We start from the raw sequence: 25,262 nt of genomic DNA, 5'->3' as shown, positions 1-25,262 counted from the left end.
AATAAAATATAGTCATAAAAACCTCATAAAAAAGTTTTAAAAAATGCAATAAACAAAACAAGTCAGTCTTTAAAAATGTCTATACTATACAAATGTCTTTGTATAGTATGTCATAAAAAAGGTAAAAGTAATTTTGAAGTCACAGTATATGGAAAGAAGTCAGTACTTCATAAAAACTTGTCATAATAAATGTAATGAAAAAGGTCATTTAAAGGTCATAGCCACAAGCTTCATAGTGTAGTATGGTATACAAACTGTCATAAAGTATGACCTAAAAATGTCATACGAATAGTATTCCCTAAAAAGTCATTACAAAATCAATCGTAAAAAAAAACATATAGTAAGTCATAAAAAAGCCATTTCCAGCGAGTTCGTCATCTGGCCACATTCAAACCAATTGCCGCCCTCGACAGCAACACCGGTGTCATTAGTGAAGAAAGAGGGACATTTGTTTTGCTCAGCCACCCCTGAGCCAAGATCATGGCACTAAGTTGCACTTACCAGAGGAAATGCAAACTCATGGACTCATATGGCAAGCCCTTTAAACAAAAATTGGAAATATCAGCAATTGTTTTTTAGAATCTCAATATCTTCTGTCTATATCTATAATATAATTTTGACTAATAGCAAATTTATTTATAGATATCTACAATTGAGTCAAAACGTGAGTTCTTGATATTGCCAATATGTTTTTACAAGTGGAAATGTTCGTTTTAGATATCTGTAACTTAATTGCAACTAATACATCTTTATCATTTAAGTATATTCAAACTCAACTAGCCTACATATTTTTATGATTACATTTTAACTTGTTATAATTCCATGTCTACATAGCCGTAATGTAATTTTACTCAATATCAACAACTCAATTATCAGTCAAAAGGTTCATTGTAGATATTAGACCTGAAACTTAACATGACCGCTCTCTTTGCTGTGGTCTAACATGACTGCTCTCTTTGCTGTGGTCTAACATGACCGCTCTCTTTGCTCTGGTCTAACATGACCGCTCTCTTTGCTGTGGTCTAACATGACTGCTCTCTTTGCTCTGGTCTAACATGACCGCTCTCTTTGCTGTGGTCTAACATGACCGCTCTCTTTGCTCTGGTCTAACATGACCGCTCTCTTTGCTGTGGTCTAACATGACGCTCTCTTTGCTCTGGTCTAACATGACCGCTCTCTTTGCTGTGGTCTAACATGACTGCTCTCTTTGCTCTGGTCTAACATGACCGCTCTCTTTGCTGTGGTCTAACATGACCGCTCTCTTTGCTCTGGTCTAACATGACCGCTCTCTTTGCTCTGGTGTAATGCGACCACTCTCCTTTCTGCAGCTCCACGTGGCCGCTCTCAACTCTCTTGTATAACATATCTATGGCCGCTCTCAATCCTGAAGACCAAATTGATCGCTCTAGTTTCTCTCATTTCTCTCATTTCTCTGGTGTAAATTGACCCCTCTCATTTATCTTGTATAACATGACCGCTTTCAATTCTGCATCACAAAATGACCACTGTTCTGCAGCTCAACGTGGCTGCTCATTTCTCTTGTATATTGTGACTGCTCTCATTTCTCTGGTCTAACGTGACCGCTCTCATGGCTCTGCTCTAACATGGCCGCTCTCTATTCTTTAGTGTAAATGAACCACTCTCATTTTTGCAGCTCAACTTGACCAGTCTCATGTCTCTGGTCTAAAGTGAACCCTCTTTGTTTCCTGGTCAAACGCGATTGCTAAAATGTTGAAGGTCTAACGTGACCGCTCTCATTTCTTAGTGGCCCAATTCAATCTTACCAATTTAATAGGTAGCTGAGCCATTCAGTGCGTTACAAGGATCAAATACTTGTTTTGCCCTATTAAGGTCACATATATATTCTGCTTTTAAAAAAAAGCTTCAACTATTAGATCTAAAATTACAAAAATCTTACCAGTTCCTGCACAAGTGATCATCCGTGACATCCACTGCAGAGCTTGAATGGGACAGTACAGGTATAGGCAATTTTACTCTTTAGTGAACCGTGACCGTGACTTAAAACAAGCTACAGATCGTATTTTTCGGCTCTCTCAACAAGACACAACGGGATTTCGTTAGAGTATTAAAGGCCTACTATAGATTATCACTGACACAGTATAATATGCTTAAACAAATAATAAATAAATAAATAGAAATAAGTAACAAGAGATTGCTGATACTGGCCAATACACATGCCACCATTTGAATAAGAGGAATACTGCTCTTATTTTTTTTCACTTCAAGCACTGGTCTATTATGTCCTGCATAAACACAAACTTCATGATTTTTATCAAAAAAAGGCCCTTTGCAACCAAGCATCCACCCCCACCCCTAGATTTTCCACCTCCTGTGTGTGTGTGTGTGTGTGTGTGTGTGCGCGCGTGTGTATGTATGCATGTATGTATGTATGTATGTATGTATATATATATATATGTCGATATATACATAACCATATTTAAATCCATATATATACACATATATATTTATATATATCCATACATATATACATACACATATATATATATACACACACTGAAGAACTCTATAGCGTCAGCAAGATTTGATTTGGCTGCGACGTGTAGCACTATTCTTAAAACTTTTTGACGTCAAGAATGACGTGAAAGTTGTCCAATCAAACAGCAGCATTAATAATCCCACATTTAATTATATTAATGGCATGTTACACCACATTACCACTGTACGGACACAGGCTCAGCACTGATAAATCCTATTGAAGTACCCAACATCAGGGCCTGTGTCCAAATAGCGCAAGAGAGGATGCGGCCGCATGCTACAAGTGCTTCAAGTTGAAAATCTCTGAACTTTTCACAAAAGGTGCAGGTGACGTCAGTGTAGTTAATGGAGGAGGCGCTTGTTTTGGCCATGTCTGTCTATCGGCTCTATAGTTGGGACATTATCATGACAAATACTTGATTGTATAGATGAGCTTGTTACCGCTCAACCTTTCAAAGTATGAAACAGACATCCCTGGTGCTCATGGTAAAAACATAAATAAACCAAATGTAAAACAAATAGTAGCCCAAATAGCAAAACAAAGTCACCATTATTGCCCCTATTTCAAGGTTAAGGAGTTTTTTGACCTATTAAAGTCACGTATGTTTTAAAAAAAAAATGTATTTAAAGCATTTCAGCAGTTATTAGCTCAGCCTGTATTGACCTCATCAAAAGCCAAGCAGCGAGCCCGGGGTGACGGGGCGTTTTCAGTCGTCAGCCCCTCTGTGGAACTCATTAACAAACCACACTAGCCAAAAAGGCCCCACAAAACGTACCTCTCACCCATCTAACCCCATATGTTTTACCATTATTAGGTCAACACAGCCAGTCAGCATACAAAAAGTCCTTTACAAATGATTTTATTTCAGCATAATAGTAAGAAGCCTCTCCTCTGATTTTCATATAGTTGAAACTAATTGGATCACAAGGGTACATATTAGTTAGCCCATTTTACAATAATCATTGTAATGTTTTTTTACGGAAGTTATTCTTATGCACTCATTTTCCTACACAAAATAATCAATATCAAGATCCTATCTTAACTGAGGACCATAACTCTGCATGCAAGACTAATAAAAGAAAACAACTAATCTGTGATAGCTACTGTTATGCTGTTGTTCATCTAATACCATTATCAATATAATTTACTACAAATACCAGGGACTTCGTATAAGAAAGAAAAAGATTTCTTGAGGTACTACCGTCTCTAATGTCAAAATTACCAAACATACTGGGCTCTCAACTGTACTGATCCAAATTGTCCTGTCCACCTTCTGTGTCAAGTTGAGGAGAAATAGGCTTTGTCTAAAACCTAAAATCTAGTACAGTCTGAAGGAAAAAAAATACTTTTTTTTGTCTTTTTCCCCCCCGTCACTCCAGTGTTTACAAGTTCATCAGAATAAAAAAGGTCCTTGAAACAATCATCAAAATGGGATGAGAAATTCTCAGACAAAGAAATCTTTAGATTCGTCTGAAATTAAACCTCAATCTTATAAACAAAAGATCTGAGACTGAAGGATTCTATTGCATTTTAACAATGAGATTGATAATACTAAAAACAATAAGTCAAAAAGGTATTAACAAGTGATGTCAACTATATACTGTATTGCCCGTCAGCCATTTTAGTATGTGCTCACACCAGCAGTATGCCTTCCACAGATTTTGAATAGTGTTTGCAGAGCAGATTAATGCATTTCTCAAACTTGGCTCCTTTGCTGCCACTGGGTTTAACTTCATGTCAAGAAAACAACTTTAAACTGAATCCTGTTTCTTTACACACTTACACCATTGCACAACTTTGTCTTGATATCAATTGACCATAAAAATAAAATAAAAACTCCTCCCAATAATACTTTTGGTAAAATATTACTTTAACTCTTAACTGCTTCTTGTTTGGACCAAACACAAATATCTGTTCATCTTAGAAATCAGAGACCAGATAATGCACTCTAAGATTCCATCGGCATTCGCTGAATATTATCTGGAACATTGAACTAAAAACAAAAGTCCTCTTGTCCCCTGAAATCAACCATGATGGTTCTGTTACTTTCTGACATCAAAACAACAGTTGCGATGTCTTGATATGTACATGCATGTTCAGATTAGCAGAATAATCTTCCCACCCAGCGCTGACATTTCTGCCGTAAACAGAAAAGTTACGACACCAGTCACAGAAAGGATCAAGTTTGAGAAACTTTTTCAACTGTCTCTCTGCTGTCGGACCGTCAAAGACTTCACACAGTACGATCAAAGTTCATCATAGGAAAAATAAATCGTTCGTTACAATATAATTTAGTACTACAATGATTATTTGTGTATCTGCAGTTACTTAAGGCTAAACCCAATGACATGTCAGACATCCATTATTACACACCAACCACATAATATTTGGATAAAAAAGGCAATCGTTAGTGTGTAGTAGAGTCAAGCAAGTGTTGATTCTACTATGGTGTGCGACCAGCCAAAGCACTGCAGTGGGAAACAATTTAGCACTACTGACTTCTCACAAGGACAGACAAACTCACAGGGGGCTTCTTATGGATTACATACTGTGTTACACTGAAATCAGTAACAATGACCCAAAATATTCATCATCATCATCAAAAGACAACCTCTCTCGACGGGAGAACACATTAGTCTGTTTTCGCGCCACTGAAGCCGTCAACATTCTGTAACTATAACAGCTTTAGGATACAAAAAAAATAATACTACGATGAAAGGCTTTGTTTGTCTTAGTCAATACATCTGATCCACAATAATAAACGGTTGAGAAAAAAAGGCAAATGAAAAGAAAAAAAACACTAAGGCCACAAGATTTTGTTTACCCCCCACTAATCTCACAATGAGCGTAACTGTACAAACAACATAATGGGACTTCAAGAGGCCAACCTGTGCTATTTTAGATCAGAATCTATGGACAGAGCAAGTTTGAGACGCTTTTCTGTACTGGAGATCTCTGCACATATACTGTGTATACATACAGCTGGCGTGACTCTCGGTAAGTGTGGGAGGATGACTTGCCACGGCTGCCATCCTGTACCATTTCCTGACACACAACAGAACATGAGACAGGCTACACAGGCTCCTGTGACCCAACCCGTCATGTCTGACAGAGCCAGTCAACTGCAGGCTCACTCTCTTCATCCATTTCTTGGAAGTCCAGGGTTACAGTTATGAAGCAATGTTTGATGTTACTTTTTTTTCTCCTTTTTAAAAAAAAATAAAACACACTCAAAGTTACTCAGGTTTCCTTAGGATTTTCCTGAAACAGTGGGAATAGACCGCATTTGAAACTATTTCTAATGATCAGTTTTTTGGCCCATTTTGTGAACAAAAAAAATTCAACACTTAAGTCCCATACTGAAATAAGCATTTTCAATTATTTACAAAAAGTAATCCTTAAAACTGTACCTCCTATGTGGAAAAATTCAGGGAAATACTAATGTTCAATTCCTATTTAGACCAAATAGTGCTTCCGGTGAAATGTCTTAATGCTTAGCACTATCTTAGCGACAATGGCAAGCAAGATCTGGTCTAAATGAGATGTAAACAGAAGGGTTTCCTTGCTTTACCCAGTAGGAAAGTGCCTAAGTGACTAACTTTTTAAGTCAAAATGAGCCACATGAAAAAATTAGAAAGAAGCTCAAATACTTTTCCTCACCACTTCAACCCATTTTGTTGCAAACACGTCAGGATAAACAATACCTACAGCCCTTCCCGAGTACCACCAAATGCAGATATATTTGAACAACCATAAAAACTTCTTTTTTTCTTTTTTTTTTTGCAAAAATCAAATAGATTAAGTACAAAACAGGACAACTGTTCATCACAGAAAAGTCTTGTCTTTAAAAAAAATGGGGGGGGGGGGGGGGGGGGGGGGAGAGACACACACACACACACAGTAAAAAATCAACGAAACAAAAATGTCACTGTCATTAGTAATCCCAAGACTGGAGCTGCAAGATCAGTCTGTGCTAAGAGTGTGGCGTCACTCCGCACAGAGCTGAGAAGAAGAAACCCTGTGGCTTGTCCCGTCTCTGGTGATATTGTGGGTGTAGGGAAGGTGGAATGTCAGACCGCCAGTCGGCCTGGAGGGGGGTGCAGGGGACTCCAGGTTGGGGGTGCGGGTGGGGGTTCTTGGGGGTATGGGCGTGGGTCGCAGCATGGCTGGTTCTCTACTTTAGCTACGCCGCGACCCTGGCACAATCGCCGATGTCGCAACAGCCGGTCTGTCCGTGAAAAGTTCTTCAAAACACACAAATTGGACATAAATTATTATTTATTCTGGTTATCATAATCTAAGGAAACATATTGGGTAATTATGTTTCAATAATTATAAAGACGAAAAAAAGAAAAAACAAGTCTAGTTTAAAATGTCACAAAATCAATCTTCATATGGTAAATTGTACACATTCAAATGCAACACAGTGAATGAATGTAACATACATGAATACCATAAGTACAAAGTTTGCGTCACTTTGCTTTGTTTACATCCGAGCATACCTGCTGGCATCGTTCACACTGGTAAGGCTTCTCCCCACTATGGACACGCTTGTGTCTCTCAAGGTGGTAGCGCTGGATAAACCTCATATCACACATGTCACAAGCAAATGGCTTCTCTCCTGAAAGAGCACACAAATACACAGTCAATGAATCAATTTTAGCGTCTCGTACCAAGAAACTGCGTGCAATTTTCAATTACTAATCTCTATCTACAAACTATATTTCCAGCACTGACAAACAGTTGGGGAAAAATGCCTTATCAGTACATTTTAACATTGAAGTTTCAGCATTTGAAAATGTAATATTCTAAAAGGCCTCGTCATCAACTCATTATGTGTAGATCAGAGTGGAATTTTGTGTTTTAATGGCCCAGATCTACGCAACATAGTGGCCCCAAAAACTGGGGCAAGTATTTTGAGGCTGGTTCAACATCCCATCAAATGACTTGACAATCCAAACTCGAGTTTGTTGTGACCCCCTTCTGTTGGAAGCCCCAGAGCCTTTCTCAGTAATAAAGGGTACGGTAAAGGAACGCATACCCGTATGAGTGAGGCTGTGTCTCTCCAGGTGGTTACGCTGAATAAACCTCATGTCACACATGGAACAAGCATACGGCTTCACCCCTACACACACAGAGCAATATATTAGCCCTATCACCCACAAGAGCAAGAAATACAACTTTCAATCTAGCACTAGGACTGAAATACTAACAGAGAAAACAGCTCATCATTTCTTTGTATGTAATGCATGTATTACTGGATATTACGTTTCTAAAGCCATCATCTACTTTTAAGGTTAAACAATTTTTTTCCTCAAAACGCTGTGTTTTGTGCTTTTCAGTTATGCTTATTGACTTAAATAGCTGTACAAAGTTGTACAGCTATTTAATTTGCTTGCTTGACAAATGTTTTTTTTACAAAAAAGAATTACAAAATAATCAGTCATATCTAAATGCCTGGAAATATATAATATCTGTAATAATTAATCATCTATCTAAATGACAATATCAACCCAAATGTGTTGGAAAGGTGGTTATTACTTTGAAAACATTTGTATTCTTTACTTACAATGAATGACGCCAAGACTTGCAACTAGGACTAAATAAGAATCAGAATTCAGAAGTGTAATTGGAGTCGGAATAGTTTACATTAAATCCTAGCTAAAAACATTCAACTCTTTGCATCTACATTATAGTTCTTGATTTGCCCCCCAGTATTACTGGTATACATGGTAAAAATGACCTTATATGTCTGGTAAACAAAGAAAAGGTATTGCAGGATTGCTCAACAATAAACTAAATTTTTGCTAACAGATTGAGTATAAATAGAAACCTAAATATCGGCTTTAATGATTGCCACGAACACCATCTATATCAAGACAAAATTAGAAGTTTAGGGGGAGGGAGGCGGGTTACTTATGTGACACGTGAGCTCATTTACACCTGGTGTTAACATGAGATCCTGTTGTCTCAATTGTCACTGATTTGTGATCTTATTATGCAAATGTTGTGTCCCAAGTCAAGGGAGGCAATGCCATGGATAGGAGTCAGGGAAGACTAACAAGCTATTGCTACTATTTGTAGCTTTTGCCTGGCTTGCTTAAGCTAGCAGCAAATTGCCAATTTAGGTGACCTTCCAACTTGCTATGTGGATTCTCTCTCAAAAATGTGGTTTATGCATTTTTTTCTTAACCAAGAGAATGCATCCAGTTAACCAGGAGTGTGTAACACTAAGGAGATTCAAACTCTCCACCACCAATTCTGGAGGGCAACATTCATTTTGAGTTAACCTAGTTTCAAGTATAGAAAACTAGAGATAAAGAGTCAATACTACTAATTTAAATGTCTTAACAGCAACTAAACTGAGCACCTACAAGACAAATAATGTTCTGACTATTACTATAACCACACAAAAGGTATCCCTATTATCAGCACTGTAAAGATTAAATGGTGATCTGTATAATGTGAGAAGGGCAGGTGCACGGACCCATACCCGTATGAGTGAGGCTGTGTCTTGCCAGGTGGTAACGCTGAACAAACCTCATGTCACACATGGTGCAAGCAAAAGGTTTCACACCTAAATGCAGATCATCAATACATTATTTACAGAACTTTTAATTTCTGTTTCACAATCCATCAATCAGTACTGTACCGTTAACATCTATTTACAATTGATGGGTTGTTAAACCACTTTTCATTTGCTATGTAAAGTTTTGCTAAAAAAACAATGCATGTTGAGCTTTTTTGTGTTTTCTCCAAATCCAATTACCAATACATCGAACTATGTCCATCAAATTAAAATCCACAACTTAACACATCACATGAGCTGATGTCACAGTCCTGTAATTATTTAGATGTGGAGACTTGCTTTAATGTTGCATATACACACATGATGTAGTATAGCCTTGATCAAGAAAAATGTACAACTAGTTACTTCTACAGAATATTAATAATTGCCTGAGAAGGCTGACCCTCTCACATAATGTAACTACAGTCTCAGTGACATGGGTAAGGTGTGCGGACGCATACCCATATGAGTGAGGCTGTGTCTTGTCAGGTGGTAGCGCTGAAAAAACCTCTTGTCACACATGGTGCAAGCATAAGGTTTCACACCTAAATGCAAAGTAGCAATATTATAATACTTTACCTCAATTTCCATTCTTTACGAATTAAATACCTAAGCTATTGGTTATTAACCACATATTTGCCAATGCATGCAAAAAAAATAAGAAAAAAAAGGTATAACAAATGTTTCCTTTATGTAACACTTATTATAGTTGCCAACAAAGACAGCTATACAACTGACCATTTTAGCTGCATCACCAATCGATTTTTATTCTGCCAATTCTAAAAGAATAGCAATTTCAGTCTGGCAGCACTGCAATTAATGCCTTTACTTTTGTGTGCCTCATGTTAATAGTCAATTGACTAAAGTGGGTTTTAATCATGTTGATAATGAATTAGTATTTTGCTTGATCAGTGTCTTTAAAAGCACATCACAATGTCAAAACATATTATACATCGAAGCAATTAGTGATCAAGACTATAAAAAAAGAGCTGATCAAGTAATGTAAATGTCTGAAAAAAGATTTCTAAGAACTATGGTGACGAAAAAAGGCAGTAGAATATGAAAAGCATAGGTTGGGAACAAATGTGTCTGGATTCCTGGCTTTTACAGACTGTAATAATGGCCTACAAAATGTGAGAAGGGCCGGTGCACTGACGCATACCAGTATGAGTGAGGCTGTGTCTCGCCAGGTGGTAACGCTGAACAAACCTCATGTCACACATGGTACAAGCAAAAGGTTTCACACCTAAACGCAGAGCATTATGGTATTATTTTCAGACGTTTGTTTTTTTGTTCACAATCCACCAATAAGAAATATACTTCAAATATCTATTCAGTCAGTATATATTGATGGGTTGTTAACCACATTTTTTCAATAATTTTGAAATGTCCTTTTTCTTCCAAATTAATTCCTGTTTTCCTTCCAAATTCAATAAAAGAAACATCCAACTGAATTAACCAATTCTCAAATCCACAACTAACACATCACACGAGTTGATGATGTTGCTGTCCTGTATTTCTTTAAACATTAATTAAGACTTGCTTTAATGTTACATCTACACACATAAAGTAGGGTAGGCTTGATTGAGAAATGATTTAAGAAAGTACTGATAAGTACCTTAGATGGCTTACTCTGTATCTAACATAATGTAACTACAGTCTGTCTCAGTGACATGGGTAAGGTGTGCGGACGCATACCCATATGAGTGAGGCTGTGTCTTGCCAGGTGGTAGCGCTGAAAAAACCTCTTGTCACACATGGTGCAAGCATAAGGTTTCACACCTAAATGCAAAGTAGCAATAGTTTAATACTTAGCTTCAATTTGCATTTTTGTATTCAGGAATTTAAATAAACGCTATTGGTTATTAACCACACAATTGCCAATTCATGCAAAAACTCTTTTTAAAAAAAAAATATTTTCTTGTTACAATGCTTCTCACTCCATGTTGCAGTGCTGTGGTTACCAACATCAAATATGCCTAACATTAACAGACTAGGAAACCTTCTTAAAACTTAATACTGACATTTTCCTTGAATGTAACAAGTGTATGTCTGAAGTAAACTAACAAAATGAAATGTGCACACTGATTTCTAACAGTGAATGTCATGGGCACGGTGCGCGAACCCATACCCGTATGAGTGAGGCTGTGTCTCGCCAGGTGGTAACGCTGAAAAAACTTCATGTCACACATGGTGCAAGCAAAAGGTTTCACTCCTAAACGCAGAGCATCAAGATAATTATTTGTGTGTCTCTGCCACCAGGGTAAAATAAATAAATATGTACTCCTATTAGCACTCCTTTACTAATCTGGACTAAATTGATATTGGTGGTTAATAACCAATGTCATTCCCTAAAATTACTTGAAAAAAAAAAAAGAGAAAAAAAAAAAAAAAAGGTACAATATGTTATGATTAGATGCTTGTTTAAAATTACTAAATTCCCAGAGGGGATCTAAAATCCACCTGCACAACACATGAGATGATGAGGTAATTTATTTGATATTACACTTGAATCATTTGTGTATAAATACAGATATATAAATCAAGTAAACAGGTGTTGTAGCATCCTAATCTTGTTACTGGGTTAAGATTGGCTGACGCATACCCATATGAGTGAGGCTGTGTCTCGCCAGGTGGTATCGCTGAAAAAACCTCTTGTCACACATGGTGCAAGCGTACGGCTTCACCCCTACACACACAAAGTACCAACTTTAGCATGAAACACTCAACTGCCAAAAATGATCGACAATAAACTTTACTAATTGCTTAGTAAAGTTTGGTTGCACTTATCAGCGGTTTGTTTACACTGGAAATTCCAGCATGCGTCAAAAATTGGTTATTCCAATTGGAAATGTCATTTTCACATTTGATCCAAGTTAAACTTTAACTGCTAAAAGTATAAAGCCAAAATAAAAAAAATTGGGGGGAAATGGAAATATCCGGAGTAGAAAGCTAAATTTAATTGTTTTCAAACCTATAAAAACATGAAATGACCAGATAATTAATCGAGGCGAAACTAAAATCATTCAAACTACGCAATGCCAATAAATGCTTCATATAATTTCAACATATCGGATTTCTAAAATCGATTTGTTAATGTTAATACTTGAGTTTTTGTAACGCTGATCGCAGAGGTAAGACAATTTTAGGCAGTTGGTAAACAACTATGCACGACACATTAAGACTGGACATTTGCTTGCAGAGCAACTCTAGTCATTTAGCTTGACAAAGAGTTTTATATGAATGGAAAGCATCATACAAAACTTAGCTTGTGATTTAAGACAAAATAAACTCTGCTGTATCTTCAAATTTAAACTGATAAAATAAAGAATATCCTAACATAAAAACGGTTTTCAAATAAGACAAATAATTACACTTAACTAGAGAGGATTCTAAGTTATTTCCTCACTGTTACTTTGAATGTGAAATGACATAATGACAAGGCTGAGTGAGCAGTTGGCTATAAATGGGCATGTTATCTTTTTCTTTTTTACAGGAATACACACAGGCCACATTACCAACATATAAGACTACTTAATTAGGAAACTGATAATTTACGGAACTGTTCCAAAAATGAAAAGCACTCCCAGAATTTATAAATGGAGCTACGGCCAATCTGGTTCCCGTTTATGTTTTGCTGTACAAAAGCAAAAATCTAGATTTAATCGTCACAGGCCTGGAGCTTATTATTATTTGTTAATTCTAGGTGCTAATCCTTTTGGACACGTTTGAACTTCCTTCAAGCAGCTTTAATGTGTATTAAAAATGTGAACATTTGAAACTGTTAAAACATTCTACTTGACTTTAATTGGAAAAATAGTCTGAAGTGTATCAAAATAGAGAAAGGGGATTTTAATGCAAAGTTAGCCTGCAAACTACAGACACAATCAGTCTTGGAATTAAAGTGCCTATGAAATATTTTCAAATGCTCTTCTCAGCCATTTGGTATTTCATATATTAATGAGATTATGGTTGTTTGTTTAAAAAAAATGTAAGTAACAATATTAAGATTGATGTTTTTGCTTTAAAAAAAAAATATTTCAAGTGCTTTTGTTTTTCACAAGAAAGATCTAGCTATTGGACAGCTGTGTTATGTTAAAGTAGAATATCACTGAGCAAACACAAAAACAAGTCTAAAAAGCAATGTCAATAATTTGTTGGCACAATTAAGTTTTCTGATAAATAACTGATTAATATCAAAGACTGTTGTCATTTTTGCTTCATGGTCATCATGTCATTTCATATATAAAGTATGGGAACAGGTTATGTTATGCAGTGGTTTATAAAGATCTGTGTAGGTGCTGCATGAAACATTAGCACTTGGCAGTAAAGTGACAAAGCAATACAAACTCGAGTTTGAAGCAGCCATGTAAATATTAATATGGGGCACATGCATGACCAAAGTCAGGGAAAGATAGGGTCAAGGTTTATAAAATGAGGACATACCCGTATGAGTAAGACTGTGTCTCTCCAGTTGGTAACGTTGTATAAACCGCATGTCACACATGGTACAAGCATACGGCTTCACTCCTAAACAGAGCACAAGAATGTTAGATGCATTTCAACGTACTGAGGAAGTTCATGAACACAAATATTTAAAAAGACAAAGAAATGCTTTATCACATAACATTCTGTCAGAGACATTACACGAAAAAGAGTCTAAGAACCTGCAGACATCAAGAGTTAAGGTGCATTATCAATTGGGGAGAAACAGGGCTTACACATTGCGGTTTGAACCAGTTTGAGTAATATTCAGTCATCCAGCAAACAAACTGTTGATGAAGCTGCATGATTAAGCTTTTTCAAGTTACCCCATGTTCAAGATGCACCATTTCACTATTTAGTCAGGTCAAAAATGTTTGCATTTACCCGTTGAAATCTTGAAAAACATAGCCTCTTTTGCTTTTTCAGAACATTGATGCCTGCATTTAAAATGCTTTTTAGTGTAATGTGCCTTTCAATTGATATGTAACACAGTACTCAACAATTTACATGCAATGGTACCATTCGTGTTAATCACAAAACAAGGTAACTGACAGAGAGAATCACTTTTTTTGTGGACAGTTTTCCAACAAAGCCTAAAACTTTTATTAAACATTTTTTTTAAAGGGGGAATTCATTTATCAACAATGGCATAATTATGGTGGGACTATCAATTTTAAAAAGCATGTGAAGGTTGTTTGTATGAAAGGTCTCATAGTGAAAGGGGAACAAATAATTCAAGCATACCAGTATGAGTGAGGCTGTGTCTTGCCAAATGGTAACGCTGGAAGAACCTCATGTCACACATGGAGCAAGCGTACGGCTTCACCCCTAAACGCATACAGTACCAAACTTTAGAAATTGTTCTCGTGAACCATATACACAAAAGTTGTCATCTAACATACACTAGTCATGTGTTATGTCATTATATGGTCTTGTTTATTTTCTTGGCCAACTAGTCCACACACACACACACACACACACACACACACACACACACACACACACACACACACACAGTGTCATGTCAACCCTAACAGCAGTTAGAAATGCAATGAAAACATAGACTAGTGCTTAAACTTTAACCTTTCAAAATCAAGAATGACAATTTGTTTTCACAGGTAAGTGGAAGCAAATGGTAATTGTTTGCAGACAAGAACAAATATTCTACAAGCCCCTATACTGTCATGTGAGAGGGATGAATAAAAACTTATACCCGTATGGGTGAGAGTGTGTCTTGCCAGGTGGTATCTCTGGAAAAATCTCATGTCACACATGGAGCAAGCATATGGCTTCACCCCTGCACACACAGAGCAAAATATTTCGTAAAAACAACACAATGAACTGAACACACTCACTTATATTATTATCCAGACATGCCAAAAGCAGTGGCACCAGTATGATGCTACACTAAATGCTTTCGGATAAAATTTTCTAATCTGTCAACATGCGTGAAAGAGGGACTTAATGAAGATGTCTTTTTGCTTAACTCAGTGCAGATATTCAACGCAAATAAAGCCCTAAAGGAGTAATGCACAAACTGAAATGCACTCCTCCAGCATGCCCCAATAGGTAAAACATCTTATTGCGTGGGAATATTTTAGGAAACAGACTAAAGTCATTCTATAAACAAAGGACAGATGAACGTCAGTAAACTGGGTATATGGGCTCTAACGTAGCAAAGAAGGGCGAACGCATACCCGTGTGAGTGAGGCTGTGTCTTGCCAAGTGGTAGCGTTGGAAAAATCTCATGTCACACATGGAGCAAGCGTATGGCTTCACCCCTACACACACACAAAAAGTATATAAATGAGCTAGAAACAGAAAAAAAAAGTTTCAACACATAACCATCAACTCTTCCCTTCGAATGACACTACTATTGCATCATCAGGCTGAGAAACAAATACTTGTTTAGCAGACCATTGTTTTGTATATTGTGATCATGAGTGGGTAATTTCAGTCAAACAAAAAATCTTTACAAATTTGGAGTAATGAAGAAATTATTGTGCAGAACTAAGTAAAGCATTCAGCAGGGGAAAAGCTGAAGTTGTGTACATTCAGGTGCCCAAATATGTATGCATGTATGTATACCAAAAGCTAATAATTGTCATTTTTTTCATAATTTACCATCCTAATACATATCTGGATGCATCTTCTTGCTTATGAATATGTTTAACTGGTAGTCAATTTAGACACCCTAAATCTTTGTTTACACTGCAAGGCACTTCTAAAACACCACCACCTAATGAGCCAGGGTAAGCGGACGCATACCAGTATGAGTGAGGCTGTGTCTTGCCAGATGATAACGTTGGAAGAACCTCATGTCACACATGGAGCAAGCGTACGGCTTCACCCCTACATACACAAAGTATCAACATATTAGCTAAGACGTTCCTTAAGCATCAATGGGAAGCATCATTTACATGCATTAAATCACTAGGACCTGGCGGACATTACACATTTCAATTAAGCTTCATGCGAAGGGATGATCTGTTTTACTTCTAATTAGTATGTGTCTTCTGTTACGAGGAGCATTTTCAAATAATCTTGAGTACATCATATAACAAAAGCCGCTACAGGATATAAGCCAAGCAAGTTTAAAACAAGACATACAAATCATTAGCAAGATAGCAAAGACACATCTAAGACGGTGATCACCCTGACGAGCTGAAGCATAAACGCCAGCACACTCCTACATGTTTTAGCTTTGTGGCAAGCATGTTTATTGCAACTTACTGAAAGTTGAATTTGGTTTAACATTTATATAGCACACATTAATTGGATTTATGGTGCAGTGGAAGTGTGTGTTGCAAGTGTGCTTGTTTTCTAGCACTCCAAAGCGATGATCTGCCTAAACTTTCAAAAAAGATTCCAATCTGATCTCCTCCACAAACTTACAGCAGATGCATCTGTGTAAGGAACTGTGCAACTATACAATCAAAATGTTAATTTAAAAAGACAAGCAATTACAGCTAAGACACATGAGTTGTACAGCCATAATTTGCATCTAAAATAGGTGTGGCCATCAAAGGACTATTCCCATAATATACCATGGCCTAAATGAAGCTACTTCACTATGGCTGGATCAGGCAGGAGGTCATTAGCACAAACTGATATCCATTGAAAGACATTATCTTTATAGTCAAAAAATTATTTGTATTCTAGTAAAGCCATTCACAACCAGAGTTTTTACAAATACCTGAGTGAGATAGTAACCGGGAAAATGGTGTGCATCTATAATTAAATTGTTGTCCTAGATAAACTGTGACCAATCAACCCCATCTCATATACTGTAGTTATGGCACCATGTTACTTCCTTAAAATAGCTGAACTATGCTGGATACATCTATTAATAATAAATTATGCACACGTAGCAGATAAGTAAATACGTGACATTATACACAAAATGTGGAGACGTAATGCGACCTATTATGTACACAACGTATTAACAGCTAGTTTAATCTCTTCAACTCTGCAGGCCTGATAAATCACTGGTAACAATATCCTCAGAAAATAAGAAAATAATGTAAGAAATATAACTCTTTTATCAATTTTGTTAAGCAGCAATGGTACAAGAGGGATAATACACTTTGAGGGGTCCACATAAGCAATGTCAGGTGTTTATTTACATCTATTTATACAGTGCATTACAAGAAATGGCCCAGGTATAATCAATAACAAGCCATTCTTTGTATTGGATGATTCAACCCTGTTCAACTGTTGTATTAAGTTTGCAAAGATGTTTCTATATTTTGTCCACCCAATTTAACAAAAGATGTATTTGTTTCTTAACATTAAGATTTCTTGAAGGGCTTTAATATTAGATTGCATTAAACTGTATATGTATTACTATTTATTTGGTATTTCAGTGTTGCCGTTACTATTTTGCATATATTTAAGTGTACTACTGATGTTTTTAATAAATCAACTCCCTTAATATGGGGTAACAAATAATCTTTTATGATACGCGAAATGTAATACTACAGGTCTGTTTAAACATTCTGTTGCACTTATTAATAAAGTCAACGATCAGTCCAAAATACAAAAGGTCACTGTTGGTTTGTATGTTGTGTGCTTGTATGGTTGTTCTGACTGTTTTTTTTCTTATGGCTCTCTTGAATAAGAAATATTGATCTCAACAAGACTAGATGATCAAATAAAGTTTCTTAACTTGAACTGGGTACGGTAAATGGACGCATACCCGTATGAGTAAGTCTGTGTCTCTCCAGGTGGTAACGCTGGAAAAACCGCATGTCACACATGGAACAAGCGTACGGCTTCACCCCTACACACACAGAGCATACAATTATCAGCTATTCAGTGTATTAAGTAAAATGTGGAAAAGAAAATCACAGAATGTATTATGGGGAAAACAGATACAGATAACAGATACAGTTCTGCCATGAAGAGCAACTGCTTACTCAAATAAAATGACTGTATAAAAATGTAAAGTTGGGTAAGTTATTGGTGCATTTATTTTTGTGAATACTGGGCAGTAGTCACTGATTTGGAAAAACAAGTTGGAAGTTGACTTACCCACAGTGCATACTTCTTAAACAATGAAAAACAAAGAATTTTGTGTGAAAATGTGCAACTCAAATATTGACACTATGCATAGATATGTTTTTAACTTAGGTTCTAAATTTTCATTTTGTATAAAAAATTAAGAACATAGTCCTTTGATGTCCATGCAGTAATTTTACTGACAAAGTAATAATTTAATACAAAAATAATAAAACAAATACATTTGTATGTTTTTTTTTTAGTGGCGGCCTGTGCTGCGAGGCTTTCACATAGGGTCCAGAAGTTTGAGTCCACTTTAAAGTCCACTATCAAAAAGTCTTGTTTACAGAACTGTTTGTTTTCATTTTGCAATATAATCAATATTAGTTGTTCTCAGTTGTCTTAAAAACACCTTGTTTAATACTGCAAATCATTATTTTTAGATCCAAGAAATGCACATAGAAAGTAACTAAAATCCGAACATTCAATCTGTAGCACAATTATTGTTACAGAGAAAATTATTTTTGGTGTTAACAGGGAATAAGATCAAATTAATATGGTCGCTTATGTGTGGCTAGTGCTATATTGTGGAGTTTTAACTTCAACATGTCTATATTGACATTGTTTGAATGTTGATTTGAAATAAGTCATGTGGCGCCATGTGGTTCTCTCAAGTAGTAATTAAGTTTCCAGCACCAATTTACTTCTAAATGGAAAGGAATGGCACGGCAAAGAATTTCTTAAGTCAAATCATCTAGACCAGGAGATGGCAGGCTTTCAGAATAAAGCGCCAGTATGTTTCAGTGCTTGTCAGATGGTCAAACAGTGTGGGTGCTCAGATGTGTACTGCTTTTGTTGTGTACATGACTAGCTGTGTTCTAGCCCTGCCCAACAGAGCATTGTGAAGTGTTGTAGGTGTTAATGGAGCATGCAGCAACTGCTGGATGGCAGAACATGCAGGATTATTAGCCTGGGGGTAGTTACTCTTGCTACCAGTGTATCAAGCTGATATCTCAGACGGACCAAGAAACATTTTCATTAACAAAAATCTAATTCAACCTCCTATTTGACTCGTTAAAACTATCAGCAAAACAATTCAAGCCAAACAAAGTCAAAGTATCACAGTTGAAAAACAGAGTTGTTTTTACCTTGCAAATTTACTGTCTAAATTTCAGAAGAGAGGCTAATTTCTCCCGCTACAGACACCAACGCTCAACCCCACTTAGCATTCTGGAGAAAAAAAAGTAGGAATGTGCCTCCTACAGCTCTGGGATCTCTAGAATTGCACTAAAATAATATAGATTCTCAAAATGAGAATGCCAGTCAAAATGAAAGATATGATTATTGATAATAGACATAAAAAAAGGGAAAAAATAATACATTTGATCAGAAATGTTGAAACAATTTTTTAATAGTGGACTCAGGACTATTGGACCATACCGTATTACATTGCCTTCTGCAATTTTTTCCTGTGATGGGGGACCAATATTTTTAAGAGAAATATTGTGCTTTATATTTTGGGGTGAACAGATTTTGGGGGTGTGGCTTTGTTGGAAATTACTGTCCACAGGCAAAATGAACCCTGAGCATCTTTCCATTGATTAAAGTGACAGACTACAGATGTAGTCCGATTTATGTAATATGGGTACGGTTAAAGGACGCATACCCGTGTGAATGAGGCTGTGTCTCTCCAGGTGGTAACGCTGAATAAACCTCATGTCACATACGGCACAAGCATACGGCTTCTCCCCTAAACCGAAGAGCACCAGTTTTAGTCAAAGTCCCCACAGATACCACCAATTAGCTGTGAGGCAAAAAACTATTACCAAACATGGTTTTTAAGCAGGCCATTGCAAAACCTTACAGTTGCTGCACACTATTAGATTCATTCCAACTGAAACTTTCAGGGCATCTTTCAACAAATGATTCATGTAATCAGGCATTAAAAGCTGCTTTGGCTTGACTGTAAACTCGAGTTGCTCCAAGCATTACCCATACCTGTATGAATGAGGATATGTCTCTTCAGGTGGTATCCACTCCTAAATGCTCCGTAACAGTGATCACAAATAAAGTTTTTCTGTACTTTGGATGACGGACCATTCTCATCTCCACCTGTGCCCTATTGAGGACAATAAGAATAATGGTTCAACATCTTTTTATGTGCCAGTTCAATAGTGAACTAATAATACAAACAGATACAGTGAATTTGACCAAAAACACAATGGCATAATGTATAATTACATTCCCACCCACAACTGGTCAGAACTTGATGAAAATCTAAAACTCCTGTGAAATTTCAATAAATGTAAGCCTGTGATTTCTGTAACACCCTATAGACTTTGCAGACAAAATCTAAATGTGTTCTGTCTATTTTTAATGGTTTATCTTCTCTAAAACTCAATGTATATTTAGTATGAACAGGAAAGATATATGGTTAGTTTTTTTCCTCAACATGTAATTAACAGCATGTTGACAAATACCCAGCAATCCCTTCGAATGGCCTAATGCCCTCCTGTTACTGCTCCCCCTGTTATGCACACAACTGCAGTTATTGTGCTCTGCTTCACTCTGCTCCCCTCCCCCTCTTTCCTCTCCAGAGATCCTCCACCCCCTCCACATCTTCCCTGAGCTCCTCCCCCCACCCCCACACAAACAAAATGTGCACACATGAAAGCTTCAAGTGAGGCACTTAAATAAAGTCAAATGCTTCAACAGAAATGTGTGCAAACAGCTAATTCCATTATATGTAATCAGGAAATTTAAATTCACTATATAGATCCTTCCCTATTTAGCCACCACAGCCACTGACCTTCCCTCCCCTTCCTTCTTGTTCTCTCACTTTGCAGGGCGTTACTGATTTCCTATTCTTTTTTTTCTGCTGCATGTCCTCGTTGGCCCTCATCTCCTTCTCATCCAGCAGGCGGGGAGCTTGGAATTCACCTTCCTTCCGGATAAGCTACAGAAGCAGAAAACGGTCCTGATTATTTCCCAATTTCAGATGTGTAACCTTTAAAACTAAAAACAGAATATCTGAACATGACTAAAATTAAGTGATAAATGTGAACCTTTATTATGTGCATTTAACCAGTGTTAAATAGTGTGGGGTTTGTCAATTTTGCATCTTGATTTTAATAAGACCAACAAGATGTATGACAATTTTAATAATTTCTGTCCTTAAAAGCATGTATGACTTGAAATCACATTCAAATTTGTGAGTTTAGCACTTCCAAATAGAAGTGGAGGTTGTTTTGAAGTATAAACCATACAATGAATCATCATGACTGCATTAAAAGGACAATAAAATGTTCAACTTCATAAAGGCTACACATTTACACTCTTCACAATATTCAAAAGAATAACATAACAGCCCAATTGCCACTCTACATTTCCGAAGTGGGTCCTAACCAGGGGTGGACAGCTCATTCCAGATGGGAGGATCATATGGCTCTGGGGAGCGCGGTCGGGTCCCTCTCTCTGCGGTGGTCCATGGCCAAGGGGGGCCATCATTTTTTTGGGTGGAGCGGCCATGGAGCTGGCCTGCATCAGTGCCATGCTGGAGAGGACAGCCTCGCAGCCAAGCAGCCCCGCCTGCGAAGAAAAAGGATGAAGAGTAACAGTTTACCAACTCTGTCAAACATTTAAAAACAGTCTGCAATTTGAAAGTATCTGCATCTTAGACATTATTGCCAGTCACATGGCATTTGCCAAGCTAGCATCAACTACAACATCCTGAGTGACACAAGACTGTAAGTAAAGTTATTTGTAACCACTTTGGCGTTCTCAAAACAAACCCATTTCATATGGTCGCGGACTGAGCTGCTGGGCAGATGTGACATTGCTGTGGTGTATGTGAGCGCAGGGACAGGGGTGGGGACAAGGTCATCAAGAGATCCGTCAGTCAGGATGGTCGGGCTGGTGGGAAGCCACACCCACCTCACTCATCTAGCATTAAAACTGAGGAAGAGGAGGATGTGGATGAAACAGACAAGCATTAAATGACAACAGCATCACTCGCTGTCTTTCTCATTACATATTATTTTAATTCCAGTTATGATGGCAATTTTCCTCAATGGCATGTTAGTGTCAAAATATAAACACACAAATATTCTATATTTGTACAAATAACTATGCAAGTAGATTTTGCTTGGTTACTGTTCATAGTAATTAGTCAGTGATTAACATACTGTATATGTATTGTGTAGTTACGTTTTTCTTTTTTGGAGCTACCCCTTTTGACCATGGTAAGCAACTGACGGACTTCCACAATGATTTGCTTCTGAATAACAACATAATTTGCCCATAACCACGTTGTGGTTGGGAATACAACTGAAAGTTCTACTTAATTAGCAGCTGGGTGACTGGCATGAACAAAATAATTCAATAAAATATTAATAACTATATTTTTAGGTGTGGGAAAATGCCTATCTAATGTTCATCACATTTGTCTGTGGGGTAATTTAGTCAACCTAAGCTGTGACTTTTGCCTGGCATTCTACAATTAAAACTGCTGCCGGGGACATAAACAGTCCAGTATTGCGCTAGGTTACTCCTAAAATGTATTGTGCAAGACAAACCTCTGGGTTGTATACATTTGTATTCGCACAGGGATACAAATTTGCTGTTGGTCCTCTGTTGTATAAACTTCACACTTCTCTTGCTGAATACATGACCACTGAAGCAGATGGAATAATCATCAGACTTTACTTTCAGCAAAAACAAAAAAAGTAAATTCTCTTTATAAATCTGGAGCCAGTTAAGATTCAGATACCAAACACTACAACTACCAGTAAACTGCATTGCTGACAATCCAACCACAAAGTACACATGAAGATTCTCAGTATAAAGTAAGTAGTATAGTTAGTAGGTAAATGTATTCTTGTTCGTATGACTTGGGGGAAACGGGTTGAAAAGTAAAGACAAAGGACTGCACAGAAATGTAGGAAACAGGATCTGGGGGTAAATCTCTACACCACAGACTAACGTCCTGTTTGAGTATAATTGATGACACAACTAACATTCTTAAATCTGATAGTATATTCTTAAATCTGATAGTATATTAGTATAGTATATTTACGCCATATCAATTTCTCAAAATATCATTTGTTATTTGTATATTAGACAAAACGTTCATAAAACGTAGAACTAAATTAAAATTCAACATAGGGAAAAGCACAAAGAGTCTAAAGAGGTTCTAAACTGACCAGTGTCAATCAGAAAAAGTTCCCATTACCTTCCTTACCATGAGATAAAACCAATAACACCACCATTACATAATACCAAATGTGGAATTAAAATGTCTCAATTGGTTTACAATGTATTGTATTTTGAGTGTACTGGGATTATGGTGTATGGAGGACAAAGAAATGTGTTTGAGAATACAACACATCTTTGATAGTATACAAAAATATGGCAAAGAATAGTGTGAAAAAATTCTCACTCCTGAAAAAATGATATCCTTTACCTTGTTTCGTCTTTTAGTGTAACTTTTGGAAGCAAAACTTTTGTTCCACACATTTTAAGTACAAGCCATTGTAAAATATATATATACGTGAGAGTGGGTGTAATACTACATGAACTGTGAACAGATAATGCAAAAGCTACCATTTAGTAACTTGGATACAAATATAACGTTAACTATGCATATTAACCAAAGCTAATCTGGTTGGGGTTTAACATGCATGTTAGGAGGAGGCCATTATCTTACTCAAAGAAACACTGCTGTGTTTGTGTGATGGCGTTTCGAGATTTAACGTTACGTTTTGGCTCCGTTTGTTCTTTTCCTCAACCGTGGGAGAAGTTAACTGTAACGCGTGTGAGCCATCGTATAGTTTAGTGAGGGCCAGATGGAGACACACATATATAAGATATATACTTAAACGCTACAAGGCTTGCGCCATTAGCGTTGTTAGCTAGCTAGCTAACATTGCTAAGAAAATAGACAGCAAGCTAACGCTAACATCGGCTAACGCTAATAAAAAGACATCAAGGCCGTTTAACGTTAGTTGTATTACATCGGCTGTTGTTGTGTCCGTTGCCAGAAGGGGTCATGCCATATCCATACTATAATGTGGCTTTAAAAATAAATATCCGACTGAGCTGGCCTTCGCTACAAACCTAGCGTTAGGTAGCTGAAGCTAACAGCTAGCTAGCCGCTCGCTGGCGCCCTCGCCCATTTAAACGTTAATTCACGTTAATCCAAGATTGTAAAGCCCACCTGCTCATCGTTTGGATACATTCGCTTTACGGAGTACATATCGTGCACACTCGACCAATGAATCCGTTCACTGCGGTTACACCATGAGACAAAAGCTCAACTGGTTCGAGGGAAGATTGAGCGATAAAGACATTCGTGATGGCCGTCGTTGCGAGTGCCTCCCCCTCCCGAAGATGGAGCTATCGTCTGTTAGCGAGCTAGCTGTCGACGTTGACGCTGTAATATTAAGCAAATCCCTTCGCTGCAATCTCCGAGCATGAATGTTTACGAATTGAATAGCAGACCACTAAATGCACAGTAAAAAAGCTTCACAGCACGTTTGATAAAGACGAAGATATATTTATCTACCTTTCAGCTCCACTCGACCGACGTTTTCAAGACCGTCTAGTTTACAAACACAGGAAACGCCACAGGATGTAACCCACTCCCCCACACAGCAGCAAAGCCTCCTCAAGCGAAAAGAAAGGGGTCATCTTCTTCGACCAGCTCCCCGTGAGCAGAGAGCGTTGGTTTAGAGTGTGGACCGAATCTGCTTGTTAATCCATTGTTTGTATTGTTGGGGAGATTTTACGCATTGTGTGGTGTTGTGGTGTTAGCTGGCGAGATTCAAACGACGGCTGAAAAGACGCAGATGAGAGGAAGGAGTGGACACTCAAATTACACAAAACAGGGATGTGCAGACATGTTGTGGTAGATGTAGTTGGCCCTTTGATTGTCTGAAGTGTACTTCGCCCCAAATAAAATTATTAAAAACAAATATTGCTATTATTGCCGACCCTGAATCTTTTACTTATAAAAAGGCTTACGAGATCGCTCCTCCCAAACGGTCATTTAATGGGTGGTGACGCAATCGTGTCAGTGTTGATTTTTTAAATGTGCTCTTTCCTTTTTGTGCGTAGTGGTTGGGTTGAATGTTTACCTGCAACTAGGTAATTAGCATGGGGCATAATGTTGGCGTGTGGCCAATTTTTATTTTT

The 25,262-nt window shown here is 37.3% G+C and overlaps 1 protein-coding gene across 32 annotated transcripts; it reads right to left on the bottom strand.

Moving 5' to 3' along the window:
- Positions 1-3,361: 3,361 nt before the first annotated feature.
- On the bottom strand, positions 3,362-24,747 carry znf740a (zinc finger protein 740a). 32 transcript variants are annotated; one of them, XM_034532884.1, is made up of 21 exons: positions 24,634-24,747; positions 21,863-22,025; positions 21,456-21,659; positions 20,881-21,027; positions 20,070-20,190; positions 19,738-19,821; positions 17,740-17,853; positions 15,840-15,923; positions 15,269-15,352; positions 14,785-14,868; positions 14,316-14,399; positions 13,533-13,616; positions 11,692-11,775; positions 11,218-11,301; positions 10,785-10,868; positions 10,249-10,332; positions 9,548-9,631; positions 9,012-9,095; positions 7,560-7,643; positions 7,021-7,139; positions 6,385-6,762 (listed from the first exon to the last, which is right to left on the bottom strand). In XM_034532884.1, the coding sequence occupies exons 2-21, from the start codon at positions 21,905-21,907 to the stop codon at positions 6,589-6,591; spliced, it is 2,016 nt and encodes a 671-aa protein (XP_034388775.1). In that variant the 5' UTR covers positions 21,908-22,025; positions 24,634-24,747; the 3' UTR covers positions 6,385-6,588. The 32 variants fall into 32 exon arrangements, with proteins under 32 accessions (XP_034388798.1, XP_034388775.1, XP_034388779.1 ...); XM_034532888.1 differs by having other exon boundaries at positions 17,770-17,853; XM_034532889.1 differs by having other exon boundaries at positions 20,911-21,027.
- Between the last annotated feature and the right edge of the window lie 515 nt (positions 24,748-25,262).

The sequence above is a fragment of the Cyclopterus lumpus genome, chromosome 5 (assembly GCF_009769545.1).
Source record: "Cyclopterus lumpus isolate fCycLum1 chromosome 5, fCycLum1.pri, whole genome shotgun sequence".
Classification (NCBI taxonomy): Eukaryota; Metazoa; Chordata; class Actinopteri; order Perciformes; family Cyclopteridae; genus Cyclopterus; species Cyclopterus lumpus.
This window is presented reverse-complemented; position numbering and strand designations above follow the sequence as displayed.